We start from the raw sequence: 12,740 nt of genomic DNA on the forward strand, positions 1-12,740 counted from the left end.
AAAAATTAATTCTGAGTACGGTGAAGGAATTTTTCTTTGAACTGGGATTGCTTTGAAAATCAACGATGCCCCCCTAAAAGAGCTGAATGTAGTTTCAAGAGTTCAACAGAATTCCCAGATACCCATTTGGGGTATAGTAAAATTACTGAATAAGAAATGTAGAACGTTTTAAATAAGTCGGTAGTGAATTAAGGCACATGAACTAATATTAGATAGGTAGATAAACAAGCAGAGTCAAGTAGATAATGAATTTAGGTATAGTATGTATAACATAACTATTTTCCGTCTTTTCTGCGTATGATATTTCGAAAAAAGACATTTCAAATTATTAGTGAATTTTATAGTTTCAACGTCGAAGACTAAAATAAGTAATTTATGAATTTATATTCTATTTAGAAATATCTAAGTGTGGAAAATAATTAAAATTTTCAGAACATGTGAATTGAAACATCAATGAAAATGTGAATTGAAAATAGTGAAAATGTGAATTGAAAACACCAATGAAAATGTGAATTGAAAGCATCAAATAATCCTGCAATTCAATGATATATGCTAAAATATAATATTAAACAGAAAATATTTCAGCAATATGACTGATGAATGTTCTTTTAAATATCATAATATTATTAATTAGGAATAATAATTTTCGTTGATATAATGCTTTTGAGTTTCAACTTATTAGAAACTAATTGTCGTGTCATAGTCTGAAGTATAAAAAAAATTTTCCTGAAATGATAGTAAACGTTCTAATAATAATTAATTCATATAATTAAGGGGAACAAATAACTGGGTAATTTCGTAATGAGTAAAATTCCCTCTGGTTAAAAGTCAGTCTCTTGTTGTAATAAGAATCAAACTTAATTGTTGGTCTTTAAACTACGCTGAAAATGAGAAACAAACGTTATCAATACGAAGACTATAATTATCATTACTATTTATTCTCTTATTTTCAAAGTATAACTAAATAAAATTAAAACCATTCTATACAAACGAATAAATAATAAAGGACCATTATAGAAATCAATCTGAATTTATACTGTATTTTATAAGAAAATTATCTATTGATTTAAACGAAAAAAAATTAATTTATTATTAAGTATATATGTGCGTCCTTGCATTAAAATATGCAATATAATTAAATATGCTAATGTAAAAAAGAAAGCATAACATCTGTCTTAATACACAAAGGAAGCCAATGAGTATGTTGAGTAGGATGCTGCATATTTCTTGCAATAAACGCAATACAGTGTAAAAGATACCATTTTTCTTCCGTAATTAATGACTCATTTAGATTTCTTCCGCTGCTTCTTGAGAAGTGATATAGGGGCACCTCCATAGTTACGTCACCAGTTAGATTAATAGAAACTAAATCATATTCCTACAATGTCATTGACCATATAATTTGAATGATTTACTACCGTAGCCATATTTTATCAGCAACTGGGTGCCCTCACAAGAAAAGTATAAAACCCAAGCTGTAGCTCCAAACAGCATCCAGTCCCACTATGGCTTTCGGATTAGTAACATTCGTTCTTGCAGCTCTCGTAGCCGCATTCAGTGCAAGAAGCATCAATGTGAGTACATTATATTTTTTGCCTTATATCTGTATCAGACTTCTAAAATTATTGGCAAACATGTCTTTCTGGTATGATATAATGAATGTCTATGGAGTTTAAAAATTTAATGCCTTCTATCTTTATTCCTTCAGTGACAGCGTAGTAAATGCCTTTAATAATTAATAACTAAAGAAATAATATTTTGCCAAAATGGATTTTTTCTCAACTCGGGATAATACATTTTAAATTTTTTTACAGTTTTCGAATAATGTCTTAAATGGTGACAAGCACTTTTTTCATAAAGCTAAGTTTTCAAAATCGAATATTATAAATTATATAACAAATTTTGAAATTCAGAATTGTTTTATATTTCCTACGTATGAAAGAATACATTTAGCAACAGTCTCTAAATACGCAAAATAGTATTTCTTCACAAGCATGTTTTAGAACTTTTTTAATTTGTAATGTGAGTGTATTATATTTTGTCGTGCAAATTGAACATTCATTTATAGGTTTATAATATTAGAAAATAAAGTTATATTTACCAAATTTCATCCTCTTCACTCTCATTTAAATGCCTTGTTTATTTATTTTTAGGATATCGTTTCTATGGATAAAATGATGACAGGTAAGATTCTTTTTGCATCTTTTTTTTAAAAACTGTGAAATATTTCTATACTTTGATGGAAAAATCTTTCTTAAGCATAACGTTATTTCTTTAAAATGAGGTATAAAAAAGTGTTTACTTGCGTACTTCTATACATAACTATCATGAACTTTCTTACTGTATTGCCACAAACTAACTAATAATGTCGAAGAATAGCATGGCCGCCTTTATAGCAATATATCTTTAAAAACTATATCAAAATTTTAGACGATTCAGAACATTTATTTTAGAAATTTCAAATTTCTGAAATCCAATTGCTTTGTCTTTGTGTTAGGAATGCCAGTTATTAAATTTGAACTGAACCATATGTTAGCATAAAAGCTGTTGCCTAAATTTCGATGTCAGATTGGAATTTATAATTTTATGCCGTATAATTCCTTAATTTGTAAGAAACATTAGCTTATAAAAAGTACATAAATTGTATTATCTAAAAAATATCAGTAAATGTATTCTTAGAAAAATAGCAATACTTTTCTTAAATATTAAAAATATGGATCTTACCTTAAATCTTATCTTTACATGAAGTTAGAAATATAGAAAAGTACTTCAGGATATAGGGACATAATTAACTTTGTTCTGAGAATGCATTCATACATATTTAAAATGGCAAAAGTTCTTCAAAGATCAAGCATATTTACTTGATGATAAAAGTAGACTACACATCAAAAACTTCTACCGCTCTTCATTTCCTATGAAACAAAGTAAAGAGGTGACATTTTGAGTCCATTTTATTACTTATTCTTTCTCCTTCCCCCTTCCCATAAGATAGCGTTAGCAGATAAGAGCAATAGCAAACATGGTTGAGAATTAGTTTGTATGAATTCTAAATATTTCTCAATATTGTGTGCTCTTACGTATTATGAATGATATTAAAGCAATACAACTTTCAGGTTTTCGGAAAAAAATAACTTCATTTATAATAATAATTAGATGTAAATAAGTTTCAATTGTAATTAAGCTTACACGTTAATTAAAGCATAAATTCAGTTGAAAGGCAGCTAGCTACATGTCGACAGAAACAAAATTTCACCTCCATTCTTTAAAATGTATATGCAGCTAAAAATAAGTTCATAATTTGCGTAGGGAAAGGCTAAATTTAGGTGTAATCTAACTGAGCCTTTGCATTTTCTTCTCTGAAATTCAGAATAGCAAAGCCACATATATGCTAGTTAATTTTCTTTCCCTTTATTGCACAACTATTCTAGTGCCAAATATTATTTTATATAATTTGTTATTTAATTACTTTGTAACAAAACATTTTATCAAATTACAACAAAGTTTTTAATATTTTCTGTTTTATTTCTGAAGATCATTTATCTTCATATTTTAGAAAGTAAGATAAAGCTTGTTGCTGTCAATCAGATTGTCCTTCCAAGAAAGCTTTATTATAAATAACAGCTTCATAAAACATATAAAATTTTGATAGTCATGAAGCTCTTACAGAAAAGCATAATTTAAAATGTTACTTAAAATATTATAATAAATAATATTGAATATATAAATGTGCTTAAGCTCATTTTTATTCTAGATCCTGATGAAGAATTATCTCCAAGGGTTATTGGCGGACGAGATGCATTGGAAAATGAATTCCCATGGATGGTAAGTAATTAGACTTAAATGTTTTCTTAAACTAAATATATAAAACTTACATACATACATATATACATAAAAGGCAAGTAATATATTTCAGATAAATTTTATTGGTTTTGAAAGCACAGAATAAAAAGTTCTTTTCGAAAGTAATTTGACCTGTCTCAAAGAAACATTGTTGAATAGGGATCGAAAGTAATTGGTCTCGAACAAACGTTCTTGAATAGGGAAAGTAGAGAAAAAAGTAAAATGTCATCCAGTAGTTTATTATACATAAAATTTGCTATCAAGACATATTAAGATAAAAGTAAAAAGCTTTATTTTGAAAAGTTAAAGGACATCATTTTAAATTTTAATCTGAAATGTATTTTGTTGCTTTATATTTTCAATTCAAAATCTATACAGTAATGGTTAACCCTAATTAAATTATTTATATTTCATGTACTTCATATCCTAAAGCTTTTATTAATACCCCTTTAAGTAACTTATGTAAACCAAAAAAAAGTTAAAGGACATCTTTTTAAATTTTAATCCGAATAATAGCAGTAACAATAATAAACGTAGCAGTAACAATAATAGCAGTAACAATAATAAATGTATTTTGCTATTTACAGAGAGAGAATCAAAATTTTAAATGTGGCACAAAATTAGATAGATGATTTTTTAAGAGTGAGAAAATGATTTTTTAAGAACGACTGGAGCTATTGCTAATTCTCTTTTGCGCAAGAAATGCCTAGAAATATCAATCTTCGTACAATTGACACAGAACTAAAGCATGACCCCTACATGTATGCGCTCATAAAATATTGATCCATATACTAATAAAGTTTACGATATCTTTAAACTTCTAACCATTTAAGGGTTACGCTAAGAAATTCCAAATTTCGCAAAGCTGCCATGAGAATATTTTTTTTGATTTTAATGTCATAATATCCCTTGTAGTTTATATTTGGATTTATGCACTTTTAATATATTGCCTTAATTCTTGGACATATTTCAAGATGCGCATCTATACACTTTCCTAAAATATGTCACAAAATATATTCTGGGCCATATATAAACGCTGATCTCGAAAAAAAGCTAAAAATAATTTTCACCATACGAAATTTTCCTATATCACAAAGGATAGGTAATTTAAATGTACACACACTGGCCAATGAATTAGAAACCTTTGAAATTTTCATTTGAATGATGAAGTATGCAATTTTTTATGACATGGGTTACACAGGATTAGAATGCTAGTATAAGAAAGGTGTAGAATGTTTCTCCCGATGAATGAAATAAAATGGGAAAAAAGACAGATCTTTCACCAACTGAAAAAGGTCTTATTGTGGGTGCCCATTTAGCAGAGGCCACGATTTCGAAGACAGCAAATCGCACTGGGTTCTCAAAAGCAACCACATCAAAGGTTTCAAATGGTGCAATCAGAACCCACAGCCCTTCTCTAGAAGACGTAACTGCGGTTCGAGCATAGTTTTCCAAGAGAGCTATCGGCGTCGTCTGACGTATTGTACGACAGAACAGGGACTTTTACCGTGTTTCAACTGACACAGATCGTCAACCAAGGCTCTTTCAAGGCTTCGAACCATACACAGAGAATAGGAATGCATAGTCGGGTGCCTGTGAGAAAAATCACTCATTTCTGCCCGACATGCAAGAATTCATCTACAGTGGTGTTGGGAAAGAAGACACTGAACATCTGAGGATTGGAAACGGGTAATATGGTCGGATGAATCACGCTAAACCTCATTTTGCACTGATGGAAGACGTCGAATTTGGCGAGAACGCTATGAAGCAGTCTTTTCTTTATTGGCACTGTGAAAGGATCTTGTGGGAGTATCATGAAATGGGGTATGTTCTGCTGTCACGTAATGATGCCCTGGTGTTGCTCATGGGTAAACAGACAGCCATGAGATACCTAGATCTACTAGCAGAGTAAGTACACCCTGCAATGTTGCATTTTTACCCTCACGGCGACGGATACTTCATGTATGATAATGCAACTATATATCGTGCCAGAAGGGTTCAAAATTAGTTCGCTGAGCATCAGTCTGACTTCCAACACCTTTCCTGGCCACCGCATAGCCCGGATCTTAAAACCATAGAAAATGTGTGGGATATGGTGGAAAGATGCATCCGACAGCACTCTCCTCTTTCATCTAATTTACAAGATCTAAAAAGCTGCATAGCCAATGCATCATATTCGCTTGTCGTAAGTGCACTCCAGAAGCATGTAGACCTGATACCCAAACGAATCAGAGCAGTTATCCGTGCAAAAGGTGGTCCAATAAAATATTGATTTTGGGTTTCTAATTCACTGCCCACTTTGTGTATTTCAACACTTGATCAAGCTAACCTATCACTTATTTTCCTAGGTTGCACTTCATTATCAAGGACGCTTTGTATGCAGCTCATTTTTGGTAACACCAAAAGTATTGATGACTGCAGCTCATTGCGTAGTTTTGTAAGTACTTATTTATTTTCCTAAGTTCATGAATACAAAATCATCTCCAGCATATTTTCTGATAACTCTCTTCCATGCAGCGGACGAGAGCCTGAGGACCCAAAACATTACAACGCTTATGTAGGAACTATTCACCGAGATGGTCCCGACACTGAAATTAGATTCACCGAAATCATCGCTCATAAGGAATATGGCTCAGGAACTGAATATGATATTGCTCTGATGAGACTGGAAGAGCCCGTTACTCTCAGTGAAAGTGTACAGACTATTTGCTTGCCCACTAAAGGCTCTGTTTATGAGGATATGACAGCCCAAGTCATCGGATGGGGTGTCCAAGAAAAAGGTGGGTGTTTAAACTGACGTTAATATTTTTTAGTCTATTGAGTTTAATATTTTTCTTTAGAGTTAATTTCAAATAAATATAATAGAGTAAATAAATTTTGAAAGGCAAATTACAAGGTTTACTTTCTTCAGAAATAGAGTATTTTAAAATTTATAATTTTAAAATATTCAGTAGTGTGAATTAACTAACATTTATGTTATTTCTTTTTTATGTTGCTAAGCGTATTAAATACATCTATCACTATATAAGATTTTTCTATAATTTAGTTGATACAATGTTACCTAATTTAATGATGAGGATAACAAAAATTAACCTAATAACAAAATAGTTATGTGAAATCTTTCTATGGCGATACACATGTTTAATGTTGCAACATATTTAATCGCGAAAATCTGGAGTTTTATAACAGCAGAATTCTAATTTAATGAATAATTATAAACTATAGTTATTTTAAATAATTTCAGTAAGTAAATTTATCATAAATACTGCTACATTATTTTCAAAAGAATCTGTTAAATAATTAGTTGAAGGACCTTACATGCAGTCAAAACCACGACATTAATTTTTTAATTAGTTAGTTAATTACGAATAAAAAATGAGCATCTATTTAATGAACTGTGATTTAGCGCAATATAGTAGTTTCAGGATTGCCATCAAAACCCAGTATCTCAGCAAAGTAAATTTTCTTCTATTTTTTAACTGATTACAGTCATACTTTCAGAAACATATATCGCTCTGAAGATTATGCTTCTCATTAATTTTCATGCTCATAAAAATAAGACTGTTGTATTATTATACAATTATTTTTTAAAAATTGAAATTGAAAAATCATAATTGTATTAAAACTAAATCAAAAGGTCTAGTAAAACTTATAGGCTAGACTATGCTTCAAAAAAGGCGTTCTTGAAATTCATTACAGGAGACTCATTAAACGTTTTTACAAAACTGTCTAATAATTATTTCAACTAGCATGTTTATGAAACTTATTTTTGGACAACGATCGAAAGTTTTATAAAAATAGCCTCATAACTGCTTAAGTATAATCTTAGAATTAATCTCACGTATTTGACTATAAATGGTCTATGCTACAACTTTAACTGATATTTTTCTCTTTTGCTTTCTTAGGAGGCCGAGAATCTGCTAAAATTTTGCAGACAGCCGTTGAAAAAGTGCCAACCAATTCTATGTGTTCTTTCACCTACGCTATCTTAGGTATTCCAGTCACCAGAAGACATGTATGCGCCGGAGGCGAAAGTGACAAAGGCATTTGCTTTGTAAGTATAAATATAACTTTTATTGCTTTATAAAGTTCTTTAGAAAATGTAAGGGAAACATTTGAGACCATACTGGTTTGGGGTCCTCCTTTTCTGTTAGTAAAGTAATAACTAGTTTAAATCTGACTGCTTCGCAAAATAACTAGTATTAGTATCTTTAGAATGACAACGCATTTGAAAAGCTTTTAACTCTTTCTTTGTCTAACTAGCTGGTTTTCCAACTTTATTTACTTTTAACTTACATATTAATTTTATGAAATGAAAGCTTGCGTATTAATTTTATGCTTTATTTTACAAATGCTAATTGTTCTTTTAAAGCATTCACGCTTAAAATATCAGCTAATCTTACTCCAGAATTCCTGTCTTTGACTAAAAACAGCTTTGACATTTCTTTAGCATGCATCACAAAAAATAGAAATGTGAAAGAAAGTACTTTTAAAATAAGAACTGGAAAGAGAATTGGAGCTTGGAACAATAGAAATATATATATATATATATATATATATATATACGTTACTGAAATGGCTTAAAAAACCCTACTAAAAGTAAATATTCGATAGTCATATTGATTACTATTATACCTTCAGTGTTAGATTGCTATTAAAAAATATAGCTTAATTCAGAAATTTTCCTCAGATCATTTATGCTGTGAAGCCAAAATATGTTTTCTATATTATTTAATATTACATAAAGTTCTAGAAATAAGACATACTTCGACAAATAATGTAATGAAAATTGGCAAAAGAAATTGGTTTTTAATAATAAAACGTGAAGGAATCTTAAAACATTTCCAGGAAAAATGTAGCAAACGTATATTTAGGTACACTAATCCTTTTGCAGTGGTGATTCATGAAAGTTTATTAGTGGCTCCTATGCTGAAGATGCCGCTGTTTTATGGATCAACTGCCTATGCTTGGCCTTCTGAAAATTACACTAAGCGTTAAAAATTCTTTCTCTGTACTTCTGTAGAAGAGGAAATGATGAGTGCTTACGGATTTAAAATTATTGATTTATAATTCTTCATTAATGAAAATTACTAATTCTTCATCAATGAAATTCATTTATTCTTCGTTCTTCATTAATGAAATTCATTCATTTTTCATTCTTCAATAATTTTCATTCATGAAAATGTGAGGCTTTATACTTCCGACTGAGAAAAATAAATGCTAAAACCATGAAAGGCAGTAATTATTTATTCTGAAAAATCGCAGTGTAATTCAAATATTGTGCATTAATTGTTGGTTAGGAAGGATTCAAAATGGTGCTTTATTCGGCCTTATGAAATAAACTAAAAAGCCGACACAGTCTCTCTTGTGTCTTGCAGGGTGACTCTGGCGGACCCCTCGTCGCCTTGAATGAAACCCAGCCCATAGCCATTGGTGTAGCCTCATTTGTATCTCGCAGAGGTTGTGCACAAAGATTCATACCAGCAGTATATACTAATGTCGCTTCCTACATGGACTGGGTGACCGAAAATATGGGTGAGGAGGATGCATCCGAGCTATGTGTGCTCGAAAAAACCTCCAAAAGCAGAAGACGTGGATGAATCTTCATTTACTGGACAATATCGTGCTTGCTTATGATTGGAAATTTTTATATGATATTTTTATATTAATTTCGACAAATTTTGATACCGGTCTCTTTTTTACTTGATATGTTTTTGGAATAAAATATATAAAAAAATGAAAATTTTTATCTATTTTTGAAAAGAAAATCATAGCGAAAATCCAAAATTTTAACCGTTAACCGAAGTACAAAATATCATGGCGCATATACTATATGTACGATCTACTCGAATGTGGCGTAATCTAATAGCATTGTAAATCTTATTTCAAACGATTGCTTTGAATACAAAAAGTTACTGAGTTTAGACTGAACAGAATTACATATAATAGCCTCATATTTTCATTCTTTCACCATCACTTTAAAGTTATATATGTTAATGAGTTTTAATGTTTGTCTAATATAATAATTAGCATAAATTTAGACTGAAGAAACAGACTTAAGAAAGCAAAAAGGACTATATTGTATGCATTAGATATGAGTGAATATATTCAACTTGATTTTAAAATTGGCTTTTTAAACTTATACTTGTTCAAAGGTAAAAAACAATTATGCTTTACGTGCGGAGTATATAAGACATCAATAATATCTTTTTAAAAAATCTTCTACAATTAAGAAAAGAAAAAAAAACATAAAAAACATTCAAATGTAGATGCAAATTTTATTTTTTCTACGTCAAAAGAAAAGTAATGTAATTTGATAATGTAAAGTAAAATAGTTTCTTAACTTACACAATAGTATGCATTTTTCCGTAATATGGAACATGGTATTCCTCTTTCTTTCATAAAATATGTGAATTCTATAAGAACTTTTAACACTTCTTTTTACATTTCTTGAACACAACAAAACGATAAAGAAAACTACTGACGATACAAGAGTATTTCTAAATCATTAAAAGGTAGCATAAATCTGGTTTTTCATACATACAACATTTAAACTAGTCACTTTTCTTTGATTAGCCTCCATGCAGATATCTCTCCTTTGGCAGATAGTCCTTGCATATTTTGCATTAATTAAGCGAATCAATCAACCGCACTCATTATTTCTTATTCCAAAGAGAAAAACATTTTTATGCTTCATTGTTTTAAAAAACACAAACACCTGTTTTAACAAAGTGGTGCTTAAGATTTCTCTCCATGTAATGGATGTAATGATTTTCCAGTCATTTTAGAAAATCCTGCATGGAAAATGTCACCTTTCACAAACCTACGATGGCTCTTCTATTCTATTTATCGAATCTTTAAAACTATTATTTTGCATAAAATAGAAGCTTTATGTTTTCGGTTTTTAATCCAAATTAAATTTTTTAACATTTAAAAAATCATGCTTTATGTTTACATTAATAACCCAAATAAAAAATCATTTATTTAGAGAGAAATGACACAATAAAATATTTTGGGAGCATTTTCACACTTCCCAATAAAACGCGTGTAAAAATTCATGTTGTAATACATGTAATTGTCAGTATAAAAATTAGCAATGTAACTGAAGTAAATATAAATATTCTACATGAAATGAATAAAATAAAAGCTTCAAATGTGGTAAAAGATACCAATAATTCAGCAGCAGCAGGTAAAGAAGCAATATAATAGAAAAACTTTTAGATGACTCCTTTTCTAAATTTAAAAACGGAAAATCTTTTCAGGTAATTACGAACTTGTTCATGAATTGTTGAAAATTAGGAAATAAAATTTGATTTTCATTTTTAAATAAACAAATATTAAGAAAATGTTCACATCCCTACTTTCATAACCAATATATAGCAATTATTTTAACATGTAATTGTACATTATCATTTATATGCTAAAGAATAGAATGCTAGTTATCATTTATTCTTACTAATAATATTGCATATTAGTTTGTTAATCATATATGGAAGAATTTTAATTAAAAAAATTCTCTAATGATTTTCCCCCATCAGCGGCTAAGCGGTAAAGTTGCTAATACTGAACAGCTAGACTTAAATTTGATTTCAGGCGAACGGGCTAATTGCAGGGGCGTTTTCGGGATTTTCAACATGTTTAAAGTAGGTTTTAGCCAGTTTCCCTCAGAAAGTGTTACCCTTAGGCACAAAACTGAATCAAATAAAACAATTTTAATGATTTTCGAACTTATTAAAAAGGAAAAGAACAGAAGTTTGATTCATATGTACCCTAGAACATAAAAAACATGTGCGATTTTCTGAGTTAGTGGTATTGAAAATGCATATCTAGTTGTATATAACTATTCAATTGTAGAGAAAGATGTAACACAAAATTCTTACACACAGATAATAGTATAGAATAAGGAGTTTAATTCTTATTAAGAATTTTTTACATCTAATAATAAAAATTATAATTGTAAAATATGATGTGATGGATTAGGAGTTCTCAAAGTTGCAAGTAATACAGCCGCCTGAAATCGACATCAAGGGAAAAATTTCTGAATTAAATATATTAAATAGTGAAATTATTTGTTAACCTCGATTGCAATAACTGCAGCGATAAACACAAAATTTTAAGATGAATTTCTCTTGCTGTACTTATTTGAAATTTATACTGTTATCAACAGGGTGATTCTGGTGGACCTCTAGTTGCTCTAAATGAAACAAAACCTGTCGCCATTGGAGTAGCCTCATTTGGATCTTACTTAGGATGTGCAGCTCCTAGAGTTCCTGCTGTATACACTGCTACTGCCAGTTACACAGACTGGATCGAGGAAAATATGGGTGAAGACGCATCCGATCTTTGCTTCGTCAACAAAACCTCAGAAAGTTCGACAAGATGGTGGGGTTAAATGCTAACTCTTAGTATTTGTCACATGTTGTAAAGTTACCTGAACTTCAGTCGAACTAAACTGTTTCCGAATTAGGACTTTTATTTATTGCGCAAAAGCTATTTATTTATTTATTTGTCTGTAAAGTTCTTTGATGTTTACTTGCTTCTCTCAAAACGGCATTTTGTTTTTCGGCTGACGGTAGGGGATTTTATGTGCAGTAATAAAATGCTTTCTGTCCTTCATCAAGGTGTTTGTTTTTGTTTACTCCAAACAATTGCTAGTATCCTACAAAATTTTAATGCAATGCACAACAAAACATAGATATTATAAGCTAATAATTCTTATTTTGGGGTCTTCTGATGAATTTCGTCTTGTAGTAACCTCATTGGTTTCTTCTTCCTATTATAAAAAATAAACAGGAAAGATAAATAATACTCTTTGTCGCGCAATTTAAACAATAGCACCTCTAAGCTGTTTCTTGTAGTACATGACGTAATATTAGGTAGCTATTTTATGTCTTAAACTA

At 30.1% G+C, this 12,740-nt stretch overlaps 1 protein-coding gene across 2 annotated transcripts; it reads left to right on the top strand.

The window, feature by feature from the left end:
* The first annotated feature begins 1,456 nt into the window (after positions 1–1,456).
* On the top strand, positions 1,457–12,456 carry LOC118181214 (chymotrypsin-C-like). 2 transcript variants are annotated; one of them, XM_035350299.2, is made up of 7 exons: positions 1,457–1,574; positions 2,154–2,184; positions 3,752–3,822; positions 6,189–6,277; positions 6,358–6,620; positions 7,746–7,894; positions 12,008–12,456. In XM_035350299.2, exons 1-7 carry the CDS (start codon positions 1,506–1,508, stop codon positions 12,230–12,232), a joined length of 897 nt encoding a protein of 298 aa, XP_035206190.1. In that variant the 5' UTR covers positions 1,457–1,505; the 3' UTR covers positions 12,233–12,456. The 2 variants fall into 2 exon arrangements, with proteins under 2 accessions (XP_035206190.1, XP_035206197.1); XM_035350306.2 differs by lacking the exon at positions 12,008–12,456 and adding an exon at positions 9,219–9,583.
* The last annotated feature ends 284 nt before the right edge of the window (positions 12,457–12,740 follow it).

Source organism: Stegodyphus dumicola, chromosome 4 (genome assembly GCF_044657685.1).
Source record: "Stegodyphus dumicola isolate Sdum_Otavi_A_Nest chromosome 4, ASM4465768v1".
NCBI classification, from domain to species: Eukaryota; Metazoa; Arthropoda; class Arachnida; order Araneae; family Eresidae; genus Stegodyphus; species Stegodyphus dumicola.